This window comes from Azolla caroliniana, unplaced genomic scaffold, assembly GCF_043228905.1.
Source record: "Azolla caroliniana isolate FFs.n. ecotype wild unplaced genomic scaffold, voAzoCaro1.0.p SCAF_17, whole genome shotgun sequence".
NCBI classification, from domain to species: Eukaryota; Viridiplantae; Streptophyta; class Polypodiopsida; order Salviniales; family Salviniaceae; genus Azolla; species Azolla caroliniana.
In genome coordinates this window covers 7,215,266-7,241,404 of record NW_028230452.1, presented here as the reverse complement: position 1 = coordinate 7,241,404, position 26,139 = coordinate 7,215,266, and the positions used below count along the sequence as shown (strand labels likewise).

Sequence of the window (26,139 nt, the reverse complement as noted above, 5' to 3'; positions counted from 1 at the left end):
TGGGCATGTCTTATTTGAGAGAATTTGGCATCTTAATTTGCAAATTTCTAGCTAGAAGGTTAATTATGTGATTAGGATCTCAAAACACTATGTGATTAAAATCTTAACTTGCAAATGATTAAGAGCTCGAAATTTTTGCCAACCAGATACAGGTAAGTTTGAAACCAAAAGTGGACATGTCTTTGACATTCTGATACACATCAACATGTTTTGGCAAGAAGCTTCCTTATATGATATAACAAGGTGATATGTATCTTTGTACAAAAGTGCTAGGTTTCAAAAAATCACTACATTATATACCCCTAGTAAGGTCTCCTCATTCACATTACATGTCGACCCATTGGCATCATATAGCGCCTAGTGAGGTCTCCTTATTGATGTTACTTGTTGACACATACTTGACTCAACGACATCAATCCTTCCATCCAACTTGAGGAAGGTCTCATCCGACCTTTCCATGAATTTCTGTTGCAATCATAAAAAATTTGATGATGTTACAATGGGGAAAAGATTAAAAGAACTATGAGGAAGTAGTGACCACATTGTTCAAAATTTATACCTGTAACAACTCCAGTATACTTGCTTGTCGCGTCTCTATGCGAGCCAAGCAACTCCTTATGAGGGCCGAATCCTTCTCTGAGGTATTGCAAACATCATGAGCATCCACAATGGTATTACTTGAATCATTATCATGTCTGCAAGTTTCTTCTAGTGACCAAGAACCCATTTCAACCTCTTCCAATTGGGAAGATGAATCCACACACCATGACGAAGGCGATGATGATGATGTTGATGTTGAATTCGAAGTCAATTTTGATGCCAATGATGATGATGATGATGATGATGATGATGATGTGACCGAGCTCTGAACACTTCCTTTTGGACCCTCAGCTTTTCTTTCGAAACAATCTAAATCGACACTTCCTGGCTCCATCATGGTTTTCCAAGCTTGCAAGGTCCGGATCACTGTGTCACGGACCGGTTTCACCTATCAAACCAGAGCTAGGGTTTATACAAAACGGATGAGAAGAAGATTTCAAACCAGGACAAAATTATGGAGACTATGTATTAAAAATCAAACCTTGTCATATCTACAATGCTTGAGTGCATCGAGGACTGAAGGTTTATACATAGCTAGGGATAGATGACTATCCCGCGCTGTGGAAATGGCCAGAAGTGTTTCCGAGGCCGCCTTCCGTGTTCCCCAATCAGTGCTCTTGAGACACTCTTGGACACATGCCATTACCATAGATAGACACTCATAGGTTGAGGCTCCACCTGACTGAAAACATAGTCAAAATGCAAAGCAATTTTAACATTTGTGGTGTTTATGGTTTCCTTGTTTGCAATTCAACATGGATATGTAAATATACCCTTAAGGATTCAGAGCAATTATAATGGCAAGGCTATACACAAAGTTAATTCTTATGAAACATGAGAAGTTCAGTTCCTTGGGCTACATAACTTAAAAGACAATTAGCTATAGTCAGAATTCAGACTACAAAAGTCCCAAAATGTGAAGGGGAAGCTCGAGATACCAATGATGGACACTAGGGGCATACAAATTCTCTTATGTCCCGACAGTCTAAAAACATGTCCATTGAGAATACAATCATTTACTTTAACCATTTACCTGAACAATGTGGGCTATGGCGGGCAGCAAGGCTGCTTTTGCATGGAACCTCGGGCTGTTTAAAAGCTTGAGAACGCGGTGACACATGCGTTGGGAAGACGAGGGAGAAGGATTGAACCTAATATTATCTATGACTCGAGCAAGGCACATGGAGGCCCCGATTTGCATGTTTCGACTCTCATTTCCGGCATTCAGTGTGTCGAAGAGAGGGTCCGCAAAGAAGTTAAGGGAATTAAAGGAGTTCACATCCATTTTCTTTGCTTCTTCTTCATCTTCTTCTTCATCATCATCATCATCTTCTTCTTCTTCTTCTTCTTCTCTTCTCTTTCTGCTTTTATGTTTATGTGGTGGGGAAACTTTCGCAGACAAGACTCCCATCACATCCGCACACATGTCCCGGACACCAGAATCGGGATCTCGGAGACGCCTCATGATGTGCGGGATGATCCTCGGCAAGTGAGGAGACAGCTTATCTCCATGGAGAGATGCGAGCTTCCCGAACATTCTCACGCATTCCTTCTTCACGACGGGCCTCTGGTCGTGAGCAGCATCCGATGCGGACAAGGTCTCGTAAAGGCAAGAAAGGAAGAGAGGAATGGTGATGATACCTTCTGCTGCAGGAAATTGAGGTAGGCTGATTTGGCCACAGAGGAGGTGGAGCTCCTCTACTGCGATGCGGGAGGTGTCGCGATCCGAGAGCTTATTCAGAGATGCCATGATACGAAGCCTGAGTAGCTGGAGCGTACGTCTATCGCTGCTGCTCTTGCCATTCACAGAATTGCTCTTAGACTGCGCAGCCATGGAAGAAAGGAAAGAAAAGAAGAATCAGAAGAGTGACAGAGGGAGAAACAGGGGAAGGAGGCTCCTCTTCTTCTTCTTCTTCCTTCTTCTTCTTCTTCCTTCTTCTTCCTCCCGTTTTTATGGAGCAACATCTGCAGAGTCCACGTCAGACGCTGACGTGGTTCTCCCTCCCTCGGCCCCCTCCTCCCCCCATTCACTATCCGCCACGTGTCGACTTCGGGGACTTTCGATGGCAGACGTGGCGCCTCGTCACTATCCACGTGACAGGCTCTCCATGCTCTTTACATTGGCCTCCCCTGGACGTGACCGGAGCTCTCTCTTGATATGTTTTTAAAAGTCCCTACGTGGGCCGGCCCGGGGGCCCAGAGGAAATACATCAAAACCACCTCCATATATTCCCATGACAAGATAGATGCGTTTATGGGCTCGGCCCCGTTTTTTTCCCACCTCCTCCAAAACCCTAATGATGGCCCTAACCTGCCCCCTCATAATTTAGGGCTACTCACTAGCATGGTGCAACAACTCTAAACCAATGGCGGCACACAACCTAATCAGCCAGTGGAGCGGGTGTTTGTGACCTTCTAGAACGATCCATCCATCAGAAAAGGATTCGAGACATGACTGATGCTAAGTGAGCCTGTAGTTATCTCTAGTTTGCAAGCTCTACGTATTACACCATCAAACACTAGGCTTTCAAAACAATAGATTTCGTCTTTAAACCAATGGCGGCACACGACCTAATCAACATTTGTTGTCATCCGAGACATGACCGATGCTAAAATAGCCTATCATGTCTCTAGTTTGCAGGCTCTACTTATTACACCATCAAACACTAGGCTTCCGAAACAATAGATTTTGTCTTTAAGAGGCATGATGCTTATTGCAACAAAAACCCTCGTGTCTACAAAGAATACATTCGTCGCTTTTCATGTTTGGATATCATATCGCTATGCCTTTTTTGAATCAATTTCGTAAAAAGAAAACTTGCTTTACTTCGGTTCGAGTTACTCCCCTCTAAAGGACACACATGTCTTGTCGCCTTTTAAGCTATTGGATTCCGTGAAAAAGTTATCAATGTCTGAAAGGTGATGACTTTTACACTTTTATAGCCAATGAACCATGGCCCATGGTGGCTCTCATGGCATGTGGGTTTGTAAAATGAGTTGGGTTGTTGAAATAAATTAAAGATGCTCTTCTAGAACATTAGTTTTCCTTAACATTAGCCTCCAGAAAGGCCACTTCGTTTTATGCTGTGTAATAAATGTCATTTTTCTTCGAGTTAGTTAAACTCTCGATCGGCGCGCTCCCAAGTTTTTATATATTGTGTGTGGTTTATGGTGTGCAACCAACCTTTGCACACTAAAAGCTACCCATGGACCTATGGGGCACCCTTCTTTTCTAGTGTACCCACTCTATAAAACAATTGCCCTACCATTATCGACGGTCAATGCTTGCAGATTCTTAACTGCAAAAATATAGCAAACTGTCACCATTGCAATCAAGATATCAGTTTCCAAATCAAGTACCTAGAACATATTCTTCATCACTTAAACATGATATATTAATAATTTAACAAATTATATTATATGATAAGGGAGTCAAATCTCGTGACATACAAACATTGGGTCATTAAGAAGTTGGAATGTATATATCAATGTGGTACACAATTTAGTCATTGATTTGTACCCCACAAATATATAATCTTTATCAAACTCTAAACTATGTTTTACAATTACTAGGCTACATACATAGATGTTCAGAAATTAATCTTGTATACCAGACACATCCGTGCCTCATCATTATCATGTTTCACTAATTAAAAAGATAAAGTATGGAAATTTTATAATAACATTATCAAAAACAAATTGTCATAATTTCAACATACATTATGGATAAACTAAAGCTACACATATAGACAGACCTCCACAGAAAAGTCATGCAAAAACATTTATGAGTTATAAACAAGACAATGGGGATAAGAGTTTGGACAAAAGGTCAAACTATGGATTATTTCATGTGTCCCAAATGGACTTGACTCTTAAGTGATAAGGGTTGTCTAAACAATGAAAAAATACTTGACCTTGTGAATCATGGGCCACAAGCTATGGCTATTTTGTGTGCGGCAAATATTTGTGAAGTAGACCAATAATGTTCCAAGAGGGAATTGCAAGTAAGAGAAAATAAAAGAGTTCTATGCATTCACTCTCCTTTGAATGTAGACATAGATTCAAATACAAATATGGAACATGATAGGTCTTTGAATATATGTCTAAAGTTCAAACTATGGATTATGTCATATAAAGTAGGAACATTATAAGTGTTTTTTTTTCCATAAAAATTGGAACATTATAAGTGTTTGAATACTTGTTGGATTTGTGGATTATGTACTGTAAATTATTCGTATTTCATTGAACATAGGTTGAAACGACCTATGGATTATATCATGTGAGGGGAGAACCATGTCCCGTTTGTCTTGCATGAGATAAGCATCATGTGACATGTCGCCCTTCAAAGAACCTAAAACTTCTAAGTGATGGGTTGCCTTTAATGTTTATTTCATGTGAGGAAAATCATTGTCTATAGAATGTTTCAAATACACATAGTAAACGACAATGTACAATGTGTTGAAATTGTACGTTTAGCTAACAAATCCGAAGGTGTAGGCTATGGTGATACATTATCCAATCGTACAATGATTAATTCATGGTTTGTTGGTTCCAATATTGAGTATAGTTCAATTTTCCATACTTTGAGGACAATCCTTTGTTTGTCACTACCATGCCTTTACAATTATATAATTATACCATGTCTAAATACTCTACATATGGTAGAATTGCATTATTATTGTGATACCATCATTTCTTTGTGTGAGTGTCTTTCCTACCCTTTGTGTGCCTTACAATATTTGCACGTTTGTGCCATGAGCAAGTTGCATACAATAAATCAAAGTGCAACACAACATGAGAATGATATTTTATCTCGATTTACCCTCTTAATAATAAAAAATGGTGAAAAAAGAAATAAATTACTTGCTTAGGCCACACCCGTCAATGATCATGAATACCAAAAGCAAGGTTAAGAAGCACCTCCAAATTGCATTGTGCCTCAACATTCAATATTGCATGTCACATTTCTTTGGAAATTTCATAAGCACTTGGCAACCTTACAAGTTGTTTGAGATGACATGCCATCAAAAGGTCTAATAAGTATAGCATAAAGGGAACAATGAGCACATGGGCCTCCTGTAGAAAATCAGCACACACTTTAAAGATGAGAAAAGAGCCAAATTTTAGTAGTTACATACTTTATTTAAACAAAAGCATTTGGATGTGATGGCTTTCACATCATAGTAGCAAGTTAAGATGTAAAGGGTACATAAATCCACACTCTTCTTGTTCAAAAATACCACGAACCTTGACATGGAACCTCAAAGGCAACAAGAACTCCCACCAAGTATAAGCACTGAGATTTTCACGAACATCAAAAGATGGAACTAGGAACATTAGTAGGATACATTAAGATAGGAGAAAGGATATCATGAGGGATATGTAAGTACGGTGTGGAAAAATATGTATTTGTTTATGTATATTGTACAAAGATAGGCTCAAATAAGGTTTGCTATGCAAATCTGCGGTAGTGCCAAAGTTCTATTCATGATTTTCACAACTTTATTGTTTCATAGCTTCAGATAGGGAGGACATAAAACATGATTAGGTGACAGAATGTGACAATGGTATAGTGAGTCGAACACTTGGTTGTCATTGAGACCATAAAACATGGCATGCACCAAAGACTAGGAAAATGGTAATCTTTACATTAAGTTGGATTCTTTATCCACATTCTCTTTTATAAAAATTAAAAAAGCAATTGTATTATTTTAAAGCCATGAAGTTCATGGAAAATGTAGTAAATTGTTTCCTTAAGAGTAAAGCGAGTCTTATTGCGAGGGAAATGAATTGTAAAGACATTCATTCAAGAGAAAGTATTAGCTATTGACTTTCTAGATAGAAAATATTTGCAATGTCAAGCACTCTATTCTTACAAGTGGGAATCAAATTCAGCCTTGCTCACAATTTTGTAGATTATGGGAACATAAAAAGAACATTTTAAACTAGAACCTTGAAAGATAAGTTGCAAAGCAATTTTTTTTGCATTATTCCTTATTCAAGAGTCTCCACACCTACATGACTAAGTTTTGTAGTTCTCGTTTGTTACATTTCATCCACTACGTGCGGATTCTATTCCAATCCTTGTAGGTTACAATTGCACGTGGAAATTTTATGGTCACTATGTTTTAACAACGAGGCGTTTATTGAAATTTAGAGTGAATTTCATTTGTATCTATGTCGTTGTTCATGATGTCTCAAAAGAGGTTCTAGAATGTGTTGTATTCTTTTGTTTAAGAGTGCCTTGAAGCTCAAATACCAATGCTTGCAACATAGATATTTTTTGTTATAAACTAGAACATGAACAATGCATGTATGAAATGAGACTGAAATAAATGACTATCAAGATGCAAATGGAAAAAAGGTTTACATATCAAATCCCAATGAATGCTTAATGAGTAGTAGAATACATGACATAACTAGATAATTCCTGGAAGCTTACAGTTATCTGAATGTAATAGTTCAACCTACTTCACAACATGGTAAGCAATACAATTGGAAAGGTTCTATTTGTTATATGTTAGATTGTGTATGCTCATTGTTCCCTTACAACTTTTTTATAGATGGTTCCGATAGTGGGCTAACATGTTTGTGTCTCGAAGAGTTTTATGTATGGCCGCTAGGTGATCTATCATAAAGTTTAGTAGAGTTTGGTTTCCTATTAGAAACATGTAATGCAACATTCATTGTCTTATGCATGTACACATTGTTAGGCGGACAAGCGCAACATGGGCCGGATCGCCTAAACAAGTCGAGATTTGGATCGGATGAAGACCTATCGGCTAGGCCCCGGAACGAAGAGCCGGATCGGTGTCTGGAACGGAGAGCTGGATTGGTGTCTGGATTTGTGCGTAACCGTCCAATACATGCCTACGATCCTAGCCTAGTAGATAGTCATAGTTTTAGGAGTTAGTGTCAGTCACTCATTTATGAGCATTGAAGTGCATGTCAGTACTTTTGTCAGCCCTTTAAGGACTTGTATAAAAGTGCTCTCTGAGCACATTCGATGTACAGTTTTTATAGAGTATCATTTTGAAATTGAGTTTTCTATGCTCTCTCTCTCTCTCTCTCTCTCTCTCTCTCTGTACTTCGAAGCTTTCCATTCAACCTTTGTTCTATTTTTGTTGCTATCCGGTTGAGACGGTCGTGTGTACGAGATTCTGCACGCTATTCTTTACATGGTATCAGAGCGTGAGGGTTGAAAATCCTCTGATGCCGACAAAGAGCTTTCCGGTAAAGAAAGAAAGAAAGAAGAAAGACATGGATAGAAGCATGACAAGCTCGCTTCCTACAAAACAACTCAATCAGAGCAACTAAGCATCTTGGTTGTACAAGATGCACCAGTACCTACTGGGGCACGGCTACTGGAGTTATGTACATGGAGGAAACGAAGTAGCGCAGGAGCTGGCACACAAGAACTTTTAGGTATGGGAACAAGCAGTGAGCAGAGTGGTGTACTACCTCGCGTCCTGTGTGCACGATCAAATGCTCGGCTACATTAGAGACGTGAAAATGCCGAAGGACGCCTGGGAAAATCTCAAAAGGATTTTCACCGCCAGTACCACGGCCCGGAAGTTGCAGCTCCGGCAAGAGCTCAACAACATCCGGCAAAGGGACATGTCGGTCATAGACTACAACACCAAAATAAAGGAGATCCGTGACGATCTAGGGGTTCATCAATCTAACGGTGGACGAAGATGAAATAGCGCAGATCTGCCTCAGTGGTCTAGCGTAGAGGTACGGGCCAATCCGGACATTGATATGCACCCGAGAGAAGCCACCATCCTTCTTCGACTTGCAATCGATGTTGATGGTCGAAGAAAACCACGCGAGTGGGTCAAAGACCACTCAATTGGACAACCAGATGCTGTACACGGAGGCAGATCGGCCCTGTGGGCGTGGCGGATGAGGTGGATCGACATCAACAGTGGTGACTGACAAGAGCATGAAAGAAGGCACAAAAGTGGTGCCGACAATAGTTCTGAACCCTCCACAAGTAGGGGGAGTCAAGGCAGCACCAGAAACTGGCAAGCAAAGGGGGACACAGAATGTTGGTATTGTGGCAAGAAGGGCCACAAAGAGAGTGAATGTTGGAAGAAGAAGGCCGATCCGGACAAATTCGAATCCGGCAGAGCTGGAAAAGGGAGCCGACAGCAATCACACTACGTTGGAGGATTGGAAGGATCCGGAACTGAAAAGAATGGAAAATGGCCAAACTTCGTGATGAAACACAAGGCAAACTCAATGAAAAAGATCACCTCACAATCATACGAGGTGTGGAACATTGACTCCGGACAAAAAAAGTCAAGTCAGATATCGACTTATGGCACAAGCGGATCTGTCACGTCAACTACCAAAGGATTCAGGAACTACAATCAAAACAAGTAGTGTTTGGATTGTTGAATCCGAAACCGGAGCCGGAACAAGCTCGACTTGATACATTCAGATGTATGGGAACCGACACAAAATGTGAGTCTTGGTGGGAGTCGATACTTCGTCTCCTTCATCGACGACTACAACCGGCACACATAGATCTACCTCATTGAGAAGAAAAGGGAAGTCTTTGACTATTTCTGGAACTTACAAAGCTTAGTCGAAAGGGAAATAGAGAAGAAGATTAATTGTCAGTGGTTGGATGAGAAAAAGGAACACTTTTCCGGACAATTCAAGAGTTATCTATGACAAATGGGAATTTGGAGAGAGTTCAGCTGTAGATATACGCCGGAACAAAACGGTGTAGTCGAAAGGAAGAACCGGTCAATTGTGGAAGTGGCAAGGGCAATGCTGGAGGAGAAGAGCATGCCCAAATTCTACTAGGCCAAAGCGGTTCGAACCACGGTCTACATCCAAAACCGGATCGTGGAGAAGGTGTCATCACACGGGTTGTATTTCAGGCAGAAGCCAAACTTAAGACACCTGAGGGTATTCGACAACATAGCCTATGTGCATGTGCCCGATGAGAGGAGGAGGAACTTGGACCCCAAGTCGAAGAAGTGTACTTTAGTCGGCTACTCACATGAACAAACAGGGTATAAGTGTTATAATCCCCGGACCAAAGAAGTTCGAGTATGCCAAGATGTCGAATTTGATGAGTTGGCATCATGGTACTCTCTATTGACTCTGACCCCCGACAACTCTGATCACCTAATCACCGAAAATGAGATTGGTGAACCCGAAATGATTCGGGAAGAAGAAGAAGAAGAATATATTGACACTCTAGAAGAGAGTTTGATCTCATTCCGGCTAAGCGGGTCAAATGAGAGACTGACTTGGAATGACCAGTCGAATGATGAGTCGGCGAGTAGTGGAGACTGGATTGTGCAATCACCATGCAAGGAACCGAGGAGATGGTTTACGCGCAAAGAGAAAGGGAAGAAGAAGATGCTGGAATACATCATTCTTCTTCCGGAATACATCATAGACAAGGAAGAGTCGGATCAGAGCGAATCCGACACCGGAAAGAACAAAGATGGACCTTCAGAAATGAAGTCTGAGTCGACCAAGAGGGCCCTAAAATCGGCAAATCAGAAGCTGTGTTGATCTACCCGCCAGAAATGTTAGAGACGCGACCGTCTAGTGCGAAAAAAATCAACACTCTTCTAAGGGAAGATCAATAAGCAGATACAATCAAGGTAGATTGATAGCAACAGAAACATAAAACAATGATCCACTTAGAATGCAAAAGAGAGGGAGAGACGCCGGGCACAAGATGAAGTAAATTATCTCAACCAACAAAACTAGGTTACAAAGTCAGTTTATATACTAACTAACTTAGGACAACTGCCCTTCTCACCATTTACATAAACTGCCTAGACCTAGTGTGTACAAAAGGATACAGACTTGTTAATACGTCCATTAGAGACCCGCATTCCACACTCCCCAGTAATGGGTGTATACATCGAAATTCTGTAAATCGAAATAAATGTACAATATAGATTGATTGTAGATACAAAGTTTTCGAACAAATCGAAATTTCGTTCGAGTCGGTGAACTTCGAAAAAAACTAAAGGCAGAACTAACCAAGTTTGGGGAAGCTAAACCCAAACTTCGGAGTGTCGAAGTTGATTATTCGAAAGCATCCTAAGTGTCTGACTTAATCGAACTGATTCTTCGTTACGCCCATCTGGTGCCAAAGGGATCGGAATCGATCCACCGAAAGACACTTGGGCATCCCATCTGCGACATTATCGGCTGGCCGTTGTAGATATCTTCTTGAGGCCGATTTTCCTTGAAATGACGCAGTCCAAAACAAAGTGATATCAAACAACAATGTGCTTAGAGGTGTTGTGATGAACTGGATTTTTCGATAGAGTGACAACGCCTTGACTGTCACTATAGACAACTGGAGCTGAGTCGGATTCGACTTGTTGAAATGTGCAAGCCAACCGACCAATCCATAAGGACTCTTTTACCGCATCGGATGCAGCTACGTATTCGGCTTCGGTTGTTGATGTGGCAATGCACTCCTGAATTTTCGATTTCCACAATATTGTTCCATTGCCAAACTTAAAACAGTATCCGGTTGTCGATTTTCAACTGTCCACACAACCGGCGAAGTCCGAGTTGGTGTAGCCGACTACGCCTGAAGTGTCGTTCGGACCGAATAGAATGCCAAGGTCTTTTGTGCCCACCAGATATCTGAACACATGCTTTACTACGTTCCAATGCAATCAGCCAGGGTTGTGCATGAATCTGCTGACGACTCCTACGACGTGAGCAATGTCAGGTTGTGTTGCAACCATCACGTACATCAGGGAGCCGATTGTCAGTGCATACGGTACTGAATTCATAGTTTCCCCCTCAGAATCGGATGTCGGGCAATCTCAGTGAGACAGCTGAAGGCTGATGGGAAGCGGGGTCGAAGCAGATTTTGCCGATTGTATGTTGAAGCGTTCGAGGACACGTCTAACAATTGTCTTCGATTTCGATTTCGACTAATTTTCATGCTGAGAATGTGTCTTGCCGGACCGAGGTCCTTCATGGCAAACTTTAACCATTGTTGCCGAGTGAGATCGGCAAGCTCTCCAGCTTGCCGACTGGAGATTAGCATGTTGTCCAAGTAGATGATGAGGAAGATGAGTGACCCACCTCGGGCAGTTTTCATGAAGAGACAATGGTCCTCAGTGCTCTTCGAGAAGGAAACCGATTGAATGAAGTCATCGAACTTCTTATACCACTGTCGTGGTGCCTGTTTCAAGTCATCAAGACTCTTCCTGAGTCGACAAACTAGATGTTCTTGGTTGGGTGTGAACGAAGCCTTTCGGTTGTTCCATATAAATTTCCTCCTCTAGATCACCATGGAGGGATGTCGTTTTGACATCTAACTCAATCAGCTCTAAGTCCTCGGTTGCCACGAAGCCGAGCATGAGTCTAAGGGTCATCATTTTCATCATTGGTGAAAAGATTTCGACGAAATCGATGTTGTATTCTGTAAAGAATCAAGAGATGGATTCTTGTGAAGCGGAAGAGATGTGATTTATGTGTGTGTGTAAGAGAGAGAGAGAGAGAGAGTGAAACACAGAGAATACGCAAGGTAAAAGTATATTGACAAAGGAGAAAGACTCAACATTATACAAGATGGGAGGAGGGTGCTTTATGTAGTCACCCTCTCTCTTCATTAACTACAAGACTCATGGAGCATGGGGAATGTGAAAGCTCATAAGTTATGTGGCATAGAATATGATTCTATGACTCACACTAAATGCTAGAATACAAAGTGGTGACATAATGGTGACTCTTGACCGTTGGAGTGTCTATTCACTCTCAAGGTGAGTTCACACACTAGACCAAGTTGAGCTTGATTCTCAACACGCCCCCTCAAGCTCAAGTCGGGTCGGTTTCAGATGGTATCCGAAATCCGCTTCGACTCGCGTTCCAGAGTCCGCATTGACTCGCGTCGACTCGCTTTATGCGGAGTTGCGGAATCCGTGCTCCAGCTTGCGTTTTGCGTAGTTGTGAAGTCTATGCTTCGGCTTGCGTCTTTCTTCGCGGCTTTGTGCGGTGCATCGGCTCTTCACGGCTTCGTTGCGTGGTTGTGAAATCCACGCTTTATTGCGTAGTGTGTGTGGTTTGCTGAATCCACACGTTATTGCGTAATGTCTTCAGTACTCCCCCTCAAGCTTGGCAGGTCAGGGATCGTCAATCCGAGATCGGTCATGAATTGCCATAGCTTGTCGGCTCCTAAGGCTTTAGTGAAGATGTCGGCCGTTTGAAGATTGGTGCTAATGTGTTGTAGGTCAACATCGCCAGCCAGATAAATACTACTCATGTTGTCGCAGTAAAGGGAAGTCGGATCCTTGATGGGTACGCCCAGATCCTTGAGTATCCTTTTGAGCCATACAGCTTCACATGCAGCTACGGCCGCACCCCTGTATTCCGCCTCCGTACTCGAAAGAGTGACAGTAGGCTGCTTCTTGCTACTCCAGGATATTGCTCCGCTGCCGAGGGAGAAAACAAATCCGGAGGTTGAACTTCTATCGGCTTTGTAGCCGGCCCAATCGGTGTTTGTGTAACCCTCGAGTCGTATTGGCATCGCGGTCTTGTAGAGGATGCCGCAATCCATTGTGCCGCTCACGTATTGTAGAACTCTCTTAGCGCAATCCAAGTGAGTATCACACGGTGTTTGTATGAATTGGCTAAGGAGACTGACTGGATAACAGAGATCAGGTCGTGTGATTGTGAGGTAGATGAGTTGCCGATACTGAGTCGGCTCACACGCTTTGGTGCTGGAGTTCGCATTGAATTTGAGATTGCGATTGAGCGGGGTTGTCGTGGATTTGCACTCAGCCATCCCGAACTTGTATAACAAGTTGAGGATGTAGTGCCATTGAGAGATCATGCTTCCGGCCGGAGTCCGAATTACCTCGATGTTGAGGAAGTAGTGGAGCTCCTTCATGTCCGTCATCTTGAACTTATTGGAAAGGAGGGATTTGACTTTATTGATTTCGACGAGATGCTCACCTCCAATGACTAGGTCATCCACATATAAAATGATGACGATCTGACTTGCGGAATCGCTTCGTGTGTAGAGGGAGTTGTCCAATTTTGACATACGGAAGCCGATTTGATGAAGATATTGCGTTATCTTCGAATGCCAAGCACGCGGTGCTTGCTTGAGGCCGTAGAGTGGCTTCTTGAGTCGGCAAACAGCTTTCGGATGGGTGCTCGAGTTGAAGCCGAGTGGTTGGATCATGTACACCTCCTCTTCTAATTTGCCTTGTAGAAAGGCGTTCTTGACGTCCATTTGATGGAGATGCCACCCTTTCGCCACGGCAATTGCAATTACGGTCCGTATCGTCGTCATCTTTGCCACCGGGGCAAAGGTCTCTTCGTAGTCAACGCCATGCGTTTGAGCGCATCCTTTCGCTACGAGTCGAGCTTTGTAGCGGTTTACGAAGCCATCGGCGTTATACTTCACCTTGTAGATCCATCTGCATCTGATCGCCTTTTTGTGTGGTGAGGTGGGAACAAGATCCCACGTCTCGTTCTTCCGTAGTGCCTGCATCTCCTCATTCATTGCTTCGATCCATCGCGGGTCCTTCGTGGCTTTGGGAAAGGTTTCCGGCTCCCGTACTGTCGCTACCTTCATCATAAAGGCGTAATGGTACGCCATATAATCGTTGTAGCCGAATCAGCTTACGGGGTTCTTTTCACGGGTGGATCGGCGGAGCTTTTCATTTGTAGAGATGAGGGCTTTCTTAGCTCCGATTGGAACATCGAAGCCGCCGAACTCACTGTCGAGTGAGTGAGTTGACTCATCATCGTTGATGCAATCGTCTACGTATTCCGCCATTTTCGCCTTGCCTTTGTCCATCTTCGGGCTAGGCCGTGATGTGCTTTGATCGCTCAAAGGCTCTTATGGCCCGCTCAGTCGAGTCGTGATCGGACTTTCTTCGATCATGCGCGTAAGGCGATCTTCATCCTCTATCTCTTGTTCAGTGGATTCCAGGTCGAGCGGAGTCGGAGTCGAAGTTGTCTCTGGTACGTACCAGAATGTTGATTCGTCAAAAACAACGTCTCGACTTACTCGAGATTTTCGAGTTGAGGGGTTGTAGCACTTGTACCCCTTTTGCTCCAGTGAATATCCTACAAGGATACATTTCTCCGACTTCAGGTCAAGCTTTTGGCACTTCTCATCGGGGATGTGCATGTATGCTATCGCGCCAAATATCCGGATGTGCGATAAGTCCGGCTTCTTTCCGAAGTATTTTTCGTGCGGAGTGACCTCGTGCACACCGGATGTTGTGCACCGGTTCATTAGGTAGACAGCCGTATTTGCAGCTTCAGCCCAATATGACTTGGGCCTATGCTTCTCGTTCATCATGGCCCGCGCTACTTCGAGGATGTGCCGATTTTTGCGCTCGGCTACTCCGTTTTGTTGCGGAGTGTGTCGGCAAGTGAATTCTCACCGAATTCCTTCCTTTCGAAGATATGCCGTGAAATCGTCCGAGAAGTATTCCTTGCCGCCATCCGATCGAAGGCATCGTACATGTCGGCCCGTGACTTTCTCGACTTCATTCTTGAAATTTTGGAAGTGTCCGAACACTTCGCTCTTTTGCCGCATCGGGTAGATCCAAGTGTGCCTAGAGAAGTCATCGATGAAGAGCACGTAATATTGGCATCCGCCGAATGTAGCCGTTTGCGCTGTTCCCCATACGTCGGAATGGACTACGTCGAGGAGACCTTTGCTCACGTTCCGCTCTTTCGGGAATGGGTGTCGGTGTTGCTTGCCGAATTGGCACGCTTCGCATACACCTTCAATCTCCTTCTCTTTGAATGTCGGGAGTCCGATGACGACTCCTTTCAATTTCATTGCTTTGAGTTTGTTGAGATTGATGTGGCCGATTCGCTTGTGCCATAGCTCTATGTTGGAGTCGGCTTTCGTGTTTTTCGCGAACATGGCGGATTTCATCTCGCATGAATCGAGAATGAACATTTGGTCCTCTCTTCGTCTGCGTGCGATGAGTCGGCCCTCTTTTTCGATGAAGCAACCGCCTTGATTAAATCGAACTTGCATCCCTTGCTCTACAATTTGGCCGACGGAGACCAAATTTTTCGTAATGGTCGGTACATGCAAGACATTTTTAATATAATTTTGCTTACCTTCTTTTCCGAACGAAACATTGCCAATGTGCTAAATCGGGTGCATAGTGTCGTCTCCGGTTTCGACATAGCCGGGTCGGTCTGGCTCTCGAAATTCTCGGAACCATTCTTGATGCGATGTCATATGGTTCAAGGCACCGGAATCGACGAACCATACGTCTTCCGAACTGGAGGCACTAGTTGAGGTAGCGGCCGACATAGAGTTTGCTCTATGTTTCATCATGAACATTCCGCCACGGTCGGAGTAGTGCGCATACATTCCACCACGATCTTCGTAGTTGTGCCCGTACATTCCGCCACGGTCGGAGTTGTGTGCATACATTCCGCCACGATCTTCGTAGTTGGAGTTGTGCCCGTACATTCCGCTATACTCTTCGTAGTCGGAATTGTGCGCGTAATTCGTGAGTTGTCGGCTTGTGGACGCCAATTCACGCATCCTCTTTCGGCACTCTTCTTCTTGGTGGCCGAGCTTTCCGCAATATCCGCATTCGGTTGCGTTTTGACGGCTTGGGCCGGAGTGGAAGCTCCCCCTTCTTGCGAAGGTTCCTCGTTGGCCTCCTTTAGGCAGCCGAAATTGGGAGTTGTTGTCGTAGGTCGGACCTCGTCCGCCTTGTCCTTGGCCGAATCAGCCTCTCGCTCGTCCGCGTCCTCTTCCTCCATTAGACTGCATGTAGAGCATGTGGCCTTCCGACTCATTGCTCATTGTACGCACGTGGTTTTCTTCGACCAATAGCATTGATTGGAGCTCGAAGAACGAGGGATATTTCTCCCGTGCTAGAACAACGGTTCGCATCGCGCCGAACCGTGGTGCGAGGCCGCCGAGGCATATTTGCACCATCTCATCATCATCTATACTTACGCTTATTGAGCTGAGCGAGTCGCAAAGCTCCTTGATCTTCAAGGTGTATGTTGTGATGGACATGTCCCTTTGTTGAATGTTGTTCAACTCTTGGCAGAGTTGAAGCTTCCTCGTGGTCGTGTTGGCGGTGAAAATCTTTCGTAGATTTTCCCACGCTTCCTTCGGCGTCTTGGCTTCTCGAATGTAACCGAGCATGTGGTTGTAAACACATGTCTCCAAACAATACATCACGCGGCATGCGACTTGTGGCTTGCTCCCATGTCGCGTATCCGAGAGCCTCTTCAGCGGGTCGGTCTTCATGCGCTCCTTTGATGTAGTTCCGATAGCCTTGTTCGACAAGGTATTGGTGCATCTTGTACTCCCAAGATGTGCAGTTGTTTCGATCCAACTTCTCAGTAGGGAGAGCGCTCCCCATTTGAGTAATCATTATGTCGATTCTTCTTCTTCTTCTTCTCTATTCGAATGCGAGCTATGAGCCGATTCTTGGTCGTCGGTGTAGAGCACAACACACGATCACGATGAGGCGAATGGGCTAGATCGAGCTACCAAATCGCTCTGATACCATGTAAAGAATCAAGAGATGGATTCTTGTGAAGCGGAAGAGATGAGAGTTATGTGTGTGTGTAAGAGAGAGAGAGAGAGTGAGTGAGTGAAACACAGAGAATATGCAAGGTAAAAGTATATTGACAAAGGAGAAAGACTCAACATTATACAAGGTGGGAGGAGGGTGCTTTATGTAGTCACCCTCTCTCTTCATTAACTACAAGACTCATGGAGCATGGGGAATGTGAAAGCTCATAAGTTATGTGTCATAGAATATGATTCTATGACTCACTAAATACTAGAATACAAAGTGGTGACATAATGGTGACTCTTGACCATTGGAGTGTCTATTCACTCTCAAGGTTAGTTCACACACTAGACCAAGTTGAGCTTGATTCTCAACATATTCCTATCGAAACCCCTTAGCTACTAGTCTGGCCTTGATTTTGGGGTGGCCGAATCAGTCGTCTCTTTAACTCGAAAGAGCTACTTGCACAAGAGAACGCGTTGATTCTCCGGTAATTCGACCAAGTCCCAAGTTTTGTTTGCACGAATGGAGTTCATTTCCGATTCCATGGCCAAATTCCATGTGGCCAAATCGGCTGATGCTGATGCTTCTTCGTATGACGTCGGTTCCCCGGACTAGTCGCATCAGGTGTCGTAATCGGATGATCTGAAGCCAAAACATTCGGTTGTGCCGAGTCGGATGCTGCCGAGTCGGTACTAGAGGTTTCGGCTACCCGTGAAGCTGACCTTGTGTTGTGTGTTGGGCCTTCGTGAAGGGTTGGCATATCCAAAAAAGTTACCCTTTGAACTTCGATCTGCTTTTCGGTCGATTGGTGGATGACCGACTCATTGAAGACTACGTCCGAACTTCGAATGATTTGTCTGTGGTTAGGGTCCCAAAGTCGGTAGCCAATTTCACCATCTAGTCCATAACCAAGGAAAATACATTTCCTGAACCTTGGTGCAAGTTTGCGGCGATCATCTTTCGAGATGAGCGCGTACACCTCGCACCCGAAAATCCTCAGCTTATCGTAATTCGGCTTACTGCCGGTCCATAATTCCTGAGTTATCGGGAGTCCTAGAGGCTTGCTTGGCGACATATTGATTATGTGTACTATCGTAAGCAGTGCCTCTGCCCAGAAGCCATCCGATAGTCCGGAGTGTTGGAGCATGGAAACTATCCTTTCTTGAATTGTCTGATTCATCCGCTCGACAATTCCGTTCTGCTTTGGACTATATGGTGCCATAAATTCACATCTTATGCCGCACTGTTGGCAAAATCTGACGAATTCCTCTTATTTGAACTCTCCCCCGTTATCGGTCCAAAAGCATTTCAATTTTCGGCCGGACTGATTTTCGACCATAGCGAGCCAATCGGAAAAAATCGAGAACACTCGATCTTTAGTTTAAATTGGGTAAGCCCACACCTTCCGAGTCAAGTCATCAATAAAGCCGACGAAATGCAAGGCACCGCTGAGAGACTGATGTTGCATAGGACCACAGACGTCCGAGTGGACCAAATCGAGGGGACCCAATTCTCTCGGTGTTGATGTCGGATGTGATGCGGCTATATGTTTGTCGTACTGGAAATGCTCGCAGAACTGATAATTAGAGAAGGAGAGTTTAGGGATGCATCCGACTCTAGATAAATGCGTGATGTCGGCCTTGCTGAGGTGTCCAAGTCATCCATGCCAAAGTGATGACATGGGAATGTCGAACAAGAACAAGTCACCCTCTTTGAGTGTGACATATAACGGGTACATCGAGTGCACTTTCGGTCCTCGAGCAAGCAAGAGGTTCCCCCTGTGGAGTGTCCACCCTCCTGATGAGAAGGCCGCATGGATGTCGTTTTCGTCTAATTGTCCGAATAAGATCAAAGGTCTTGAGAGCTTAGGTACATGTCGGACATTATGTAGTACCAATGTAGAGCCACCCGGAAGGTTGAGCTCTATTGTGCCAATTCCGATAATCGCGTAGTGCTGCGAATTTCTAACTCAAACTGAGTCAGAATGTCTACATACGCGATTGGTCGGTCAAACCTTGTACTACATACGCGTTATTGGCCGAATCGTTTGCAAACGATTTCCTCCGAGCTGCTTCAGTCAGAATTGTGCTCGTGACTGAGGAGTATTTAACAGCCGCAGTCGATGCGTTGCACATGGTTGTAAAGAAAGTTTCCCACGAAGGGGGCAGACTACTCATAAGCAACATTGCTCTTAGTTCATCCTCGATAGTCGTCCCTTGAGCCGAAATTTGGGAGCTTAGACTTTCGTACTCATTGAGGTGTGCTTGGACCGAATCAGATACTTTCATCCAAAGGTTATAGAGGCATCGTATCAAATATATCTTTGTGGCAGCGACCTTCTTTTCGTAAGTGTTCGAAAGCGTCTTCCATAGTTGGAAGGCAGTCCAACACGATTGCACCGTAAAGTACACAGACTCTAATAGGTGCATCCAAATAGTGGCTCTAACAATTCTGTCGAGCTTCTCCCCTTCAAGCAGCTTGTATCCTTCTGAACATAGTTGTTAAAAAATGCGTATTCTACATTTAGAGTACGTTTTAGAATACTCTGAAGTATTCTACACGTATTCTATGTTTTAGAACTGCCATTTTTTAAAATTTGACGTATTCTACGTATTCTACGTATTCTAAAAATTTGACGTATTCAACGTATTTAACAAGTATTTATCATTTCAAAAAATATTTTCTTTTTTTTGAAAAAAAAACTTAAAATTTTAAGAAGTATTTAACGTATTTTACAAGTATTCTAAACGTATTCTACGTAAATTCTAAGTATTTAAAAAAATTAAGTTAGAATATTTGTAGAATACTTAGAATACGTATTGTACGCGTATTTTATGCCAAGTATTTTACAACAATGCTTCTGAAGCATTTTCGTTTTCGATGGGGTCGATTTGCCCCTCAACTATTAAATACTCTTGCATCTGCTCTTTCCAGAAATTGAAGTTCGATCCGTCGAACATCCTTAGACTCATCTTTGATGAGCCGAAGGTTGATGCCATCTATCTCGATTTTGGGAGGCTTTGTTCGGAGTTGGCTACGAACAGTGGTTGGGTGCGACAGACTGGCTCACCTGAATTCGTTCTAGTCGAGTTTGAACACAAGCCGAATCTGATTCGAAATTCGGGAGACTCGATCCGAAGTGACTACGGCTGACTAGCCTAGTCGAGTTGGACCCAAGTATGTCGTTTCGATTACAAATGTCGATTTTCGAGATTTTCGACCACAGTATGTGCCAATTATTTAGGCCAATACTGGTTCAAGTGACAACGACAATGAGAAGAATAGATACAAGTAATATTTCCGAATGTTGTCTAAACTTTAGCTGAATGAGGCACGGACGGGGGTTGTTCCTGGAACCCAAACAACTACGAGTGATTACGACAAGCGAGTGACTAGCGTCAGGTGACTTATTCGATTGTTGTCTAATCCAATGTAGTTCGACTGAGGCAGAGCTTGTGAAGTGAAATCTCACTCCGAGCGGCTACAATCACAAGAGTGAAGTGCAACCAATTGGCTCACTTCAATGGTGTTTTAGAATAGTGGGGTGCAAATTTTGACGACGTTTCTCTTCGTGAAAATGATCTTGTAGAGAGTGCCAACTGAGATCTTCATTGTGTACAAAAGAAGAGTTGTTGATAGAAGCTAGATAGAAGGCAGCGGCAGAATCAAAAGAGCGTCAAGCTCTAATACCAGATGTTGGAGACGCAGTCGTCTAGTGCGGAACAAATCAACACTCTTCTGATGGAAGATCAATAAGCAAAAGAGAGGGAGAGACGCACGGCACACGATAACCTAAATTATCTCAACCAACAAAATTAGGTTACAAAGTCAGTTTATATACTGACTATCTTAGGGCAACTTCCCTTCTCACTATTTACATAAATAGCCTAGAGCTAGTGTGTACAAAAGGAGATTGTGTGAATACGTCCATTAGAGACCCGCATTCAACTAAAACAACCCCGTGATGCGGTATGGATATAATGAGTACACAGCACATCATTATGCGTACATGACAAAGGTCGCAGAAGTGCGTGAGCCGGAGAGCTACGCAGAAGCGGCAAAAGACGCGAATTGGCGTGCCACTATGGAGGAAGAAATGTGGGTGCTCGATGCCAACGACACATGGGACCTGGTTGACCCTCCTCGACACTACAAACTGATCGCTTGGAAATGGGTGTATAAGGTAAAATACAACGTCCACGGTTTGGTCAACTGGTACATAGCCCGACTGGTGGCCAAGGGATATGCACGGACCCACGGAATCAACTACGACAAGAGCTTCGCACCAGTAGCGAAGATGATGACAGTCTGTGTGGTGTTGGCAGTCGCAACGGCGAGTGGGTGGCATCCCCACCAAATGGATGTGAAGAATGTGTTTCTTCAAGGAGACCTTGAAGAACAAGTGTATATGATCCAACCCCGCGGATTGCAGTTGGAGATGAACAAGTCGGAAGTGTGTCGACTGAAGAAGTCGTTTTACAGCCTAAAGCAAGCCCCCATGCTTGGAACTCGAAGATCACGCATCAGTTGCATAAGATGGGGTTTGCGGCCTCCAAGTCTGACTCTTCATTGTTCATCCGGAAGGGTCCAAAAGGTCTGGTATGCATCCTACTATATGTCGACGACTTGGTCGTCACCGAACCCGACCTTACTGAAATCGGCCACATGAAGTCCCAACTTTCGGGAGCATTTGAGATGAAGGACTTGGGGGACCTTCACTACTTCCTCGGGATCAAAGTGATCCACACCCCCGACAACATATTATTGTCTCAATGACACTATGTGTTGAATATGTTATTCAAGTTCGGCATGACCGATTGTCGACCCGTCTTGACACCCCTTGACCGGAATTTGAAATTACATCCCGAGTTCGGAACGGCCTGCGATGAGAGACGGTTCCGAAAAATTATCGGAAGCCTAATATACATGACTATCACCCGACCCTACATTAGCTATCCAGCCGGAGTGATCAGCCAATTCATGCAGCGCCCAACTATGGAGCACCTTCAGTGCGTGCATCGACCACTGTGATACGTGAGCGGCACTAAGGATCGGGGACTGTTGTACCGACACGGAATAACCGAACAATTAGTCGGTTATACTGATGCCGACCGGGCCAATGATGCCTCAGATCGTTGGTCAACATCCGGATTTCTGTTTTCTCTCAGAAGCGCGGTTGTTGCATGGAGCAGCAAGAAGCAACCGAGAGTGGCTCTGTCGAGCACTGAGGCTAAGTATCGAGGAGCTAACACTACGACATGTGAAGCCATGTGCCTTTGATGGCTGCTACAAGACCTCCAGATCGAAGTACTGACTCCAATTCCGATCGAAGTCCCGTGTTCCATGCTCGCACAAAGCACATCGAGGTGCATTATCGCTTTGTGCGTGAACAGGTCCTGAGCGGTGAAGTCGAACTCTAGTATGTTCGCACTGATCGGCAAGTTGCCGACATCTTCACCAAGCCACTCGGATCCGAGAAGTTGCATCACTTTTTGAAGATGCTTGGGCTACAACATCTCGACGTGCCACACTTGAGGGGGAAAAAAGAAATAGGAACGGGGAGAACATGTATTGGAGAAGCAGCCAGAGAGAAAGAGATTGAGAACAAAACAAGGGGAGCAGCAGAGAAAAAGGGAGCCAAGTCGACTGAAGAAGTCGGCACATCCAATAGAGTCAGAACAAGCGGCAGCGACCGCAGAGTCAAGAAGGACATAGTTGATCGGAAGATGAAGACCAAGACCAGGACATGGTCTAATGTGGTGAAGGGCCTGAAGATTCCGGATGAATTTGAGATAGCCAATTCCGACAAGAGTGGGAACGAATTGGAGGTAGCCGACTCGGTTGAACAGTTTGATTCGAAGGAGCCGAATCACTTGAAGGCCAAATGGACGAGAAGGCAACGAAAGTTGATGTCGACATGGAGGTCGAGAAGCATCAGTCACAACAGCGAAAGAACTGAGATTGGCCTTATGAGTAGACAAGCCGACTGAGAAGGTCAAGGTGCGCGGAACCAAACGGGTCGTGGAAAGCGGGGCCGGATAGGTTGAGGAGCACAATCGAGGTGTGAAGACACCAGGAGAAGTCGGAGGCAAGGACCGGCAACAACTGACACTACAATCCAACCTCAAGTTGAGCTTGAGGGGGAGTGTTGAGCGGACAAGCGCAACATGGGCCAGATCGACTTAACAAGCCAAGACCCGGTTCAAATAAAGACCGAACAGCTAGGCCCCGAGAAGAAGAGCCGAACCGGTGTCCGGATCTGTGTGTAACCGGTAGGCCGTTAGAGGCCTATGATCCTAGCCTAGTAGATAGGCATAGTTTTAGGAGTTAATGTCAGTCGCTCATTTATGAGCATTAAAGTATATGTCAATACTTTTGTTAGTCCTTTAAGGACTTGTATGAAAGTGCTCTCTGAGCACATTCGATGTACAACTTTTACAAAGTATCATTTTGAAATTGAGTTTTTTGTGTTTTGCTCTCTCTCTTGTCTCTCCTGCGTACTCTGTGTACTCCGAAGCTTTCCATTCAACCTTCATTCTATTTTTGTTGCTATCCGGCTGAGCCAGTCATGTCTACGAGCTTCCCACGCTATTATTTACACACAAACAAGAATTTAGATCCCAACTCATTAAATGAGCATAACATCAATTGTATTTGATGCATATGCTATGCAAACTCTACTTTATGGTCCATGGAATTCATGCACGAAAAGGCAACACATTCAACGAGCCCAAAATGGATATAGAGGAAATAGAAAATATATCTATGTCATCGTTTAGGGGTTAGAGAACAACACTAGATGCCCTTACGGGTAAGGCTTCCAAAAATTCGTAGGCCAACTTATTGTTTTGTGCCCAAATTGGATTCAAGTCATCAAGACATCCTTTACAAAGTAGCATGTTGAACATTTAGATGTGTATGTAGAGCTTAGCGTAAAATGAAGACATGGAGTCATGTCTTCGATATGCTCTAAGCTCCTCTCATGTAACCACACAAAGAGGATAACCACCCAACATCCAAGTCAACTTGCAATAGTATCACAATTCCGAGGACCATTAGTTGCCCGATTCCCAAGCCCACATCCAAACACCCATGGCCAAGAGAGCATGATATGCATACTACACTAATGGCCGCAAACACTCGCACATTGAAAATAGAACGTGATTGGAAAATGTAGTGTTGTGTCCCCACGTTGCCTTGATGTGACATAAAAAGATCATTGCCCACGATTTAGTTTTTGCTCGTTTACTTGACCGTATAACCAAAGAATGGTGGGACATGATCAGTCTCAGAAATGGAAATCACTTTTAACTATCTTTCTGTTTTTAATTTCACCTTTTTTTTATATACATCTGTCTAACTTTTGTTAGTAATTTAACTATTCTTAGTCTCAAGTGTCATAAATATCTCTGTCTTTCCCACTTCAGTGGCAAGTAGGACCAAGGTTTTACTAGCCCAAGCAGGAGGATTTAAAACTCACTATATGCAGCTACTTGCATTAGATGCCACAGTGTCACTTTCACAGATTTGAATACACTGACGAGATACTAATGGAAGCTTCCAATCTCAGAAAAACTGCAGTAGGGAGAAGTTCTGTCTCTGTCTCTCTCTCACACACACATATTTGAGATAAAATGCATCGACAAGATACTAGTATATTTTAAATAGCAATCCACAAAATACATAGTTCAAGCTTAAATACATTGGCAATATAACCAATTTAAGGTTAATATAGATTACAATCTATAAGAATACATCTAGAATGTAACTGCAGATCATCTAACATATCTAACGATCAACGTGACTACATGCAGCTAATACCTGATTCTGATGCACAAGGATCATACACAAATAAAGAAGGCAAAAGACTGGCGCATCCATAAGCCTTTCGTGAGACAAGGCAAATATGGTCACCAAAATAGAAGGAAGATCTGAATCAAGATTATCAAGAAAGCAATGATGAGGATGTACTTAGAAATTAAAATAAGTTGAAAGGAAACGCATCGATGGGGTGCATGAGATATGTGAGAACTAAAGCCATGAACATTAATGTATAGGCAACACCGAGATCGATACTGGATCCTGTAAAAGGTTAAGGAAACAGAAAGATAAGTTAGTCATGCTATAACTGTGTATCAAGAAGAGAGTAAGGTAAATTAATACATTGAATGTTAGTATTGATAGAAGATAACAACGTACGACACTTTTCTGCAAAATCAATAAGATCAAATCACGATAACTCCCGAGAATTCAAGATTCAGATACACGGATGAAAATGCATTTATGAAAGATCAAAAAAAGATAAACGCCTTCAAGTTTCTGCGCGCATAAATATCCAAATTTCGCAGAGGAATCAACAACATAAACGCATCAATTTAATCTGAGAACCAGAACGAGAATAGCACCGAGATTTTTTGAGAAACCATGAGGGAATAGAAAAAGAAGTGCATGACTAACGGCGACATTTCTAGCGTTCCTTAACAGAACTTAAGCATGTGAAAAAGACAGATTTACAGGTTCCTTCACAACGGAGAAAATTATGTTTATGCGACATAATTTAATATAGGAATGTTAAATAATGCATATTTTAGGGTTTCTAGATGACAAGGAATGTTTTATAACAAATAATTTCGGGTTTCTCAAAAACAAAAACATGCGAAAAGAACATGATAGCTTCGGGTTTCCAGATAGTTTTAGTATACTCAGAAGAATACGCAACGTAATCTAGGAGAACCTTATTAAAATCAGAGATGAAAGCAAGAGAAGTACATAGGATGAGACATTACCATCGCCTGCAATAGGAGGAGAAGGGATGATCGAAGGATACGGCGCAGGGGCAGGAGCTTGTGCCTGAACAGAAGCGATGAAGTGTATGAAGAAGGAGAGGATAGAGAAGAGAAGGGAGGCAAGGGCGGATCCGCGGAAGGGAGCCATAGCCAGCGATCGAAACGAGAGAGAGAGAGAGAGAGAGAAGGAAATTCTCAGACAACAGCAGAAGCAGAAG

At 43.6% G+C, this 26,139-nt stretch overlaps 2 protein-coding genes across 3 annotated transcripts; both read right to left on the bottom strand.

Moving 5' to 3' along the window:
• Nucleotides 1-209: 209 nt before the first annotated feature.
• LOC147853032 (microtubule-associated protein TORTIFOLIA1-like) lies at nucleotides 210-2,479 on the bottom strand. The gene is made up of 4 exons (XM_087333566.1): nucleotides 1,634-2,479; nucleotides 1,082-1,282; nucleotides 560-988; nucleotides 210-465 (listed from the first exon to the last, which is right to left on the bottom strand). Exons 1-4 carry the CDS (start codon nucleotides 2,432-2,434, stop codon nucleotides 358-360), a joined length of 1,539 nt encoding a protein of 512 aa, XP_087189692.1. The 5' UTR covers nucleotides 2,435-2,479; the 3' UTR covers nucleotides 210-357.
• Nucleotides 827-26,139, bottom strand: LOC147853031 (uncharacterized). Of its 2 annotated transcripts, XM_087333568.1 has the most exons (3): nucleotides 25,922-26,139; nucleotides 25,100-25,217; nucleotides 827-854 (listed from the first exon to the last, which is right to left on the bottom strand). In XM_087333568.1, exons 1-2 carry the CDS (start codon nucleotides 26,067-26,069, stop codon nucleotides 25,114-25,116), a joined length of 252 nt encoding a protein of 83 aa, XP_087189694.1. In that variant the 5' UTR covers nucleotides 26,070-26,139; the 3' UTR covers nucleotides 827-854; nucleotides 25,100-25,113. The 2 variants fall into 2 exon arrangements, with proteins under 2 accessions (XP_087189694.1, XP_087189693.1); XM_087333567.1 differs by lacking the exon at nucleotides 827-854 and having other exon boundaries at nucleotides 24,769-25,217.

What these genes read in the sequence shown, in the direction of transcription:
- LOC147853032 (XM_087333566.1), bottom strand. Translation starts at nt 2,434, where the DNA reads ATGGCTGCGCAGTCTAAGAGCAATTCTGTGAATGGCAAGAGCAGCAGC. An exon ending in AGCATTGTAGATATGACAAG is followed by an intron (nt 989 to 1,081) that starts GTTTGATTTTTA and finishes CTGGTTTGATAG; the next exon opens with GTGAAACCGGTCCGTGACAC. An exon ending in GTATACTGGAGTTGTTACAG is followed by an intron (nt 466 to 559) that starts GTATAAATTTTG and finishes TGATTGCAACAG; the next exon opens with AAATTCATGGAAAGGTCGGA.
- LOC147853031 (XM_087333568.1), bottom strand. Translation starts at nt 26,069, where the DNA reads ATGGCTCCCTTCCGCGGATCCGCCCTTGCCTCCCTTCTCTTCTCTATC. An exon ending in TCCTCCTATTGCAGGCGATG is followed by an intron (nt 25,218 to 25,921) that starts GTAATGTCTCAT and finishes AACCTTTTACAG; the next exon opens with GATCCAGTATCGATCTCGGT.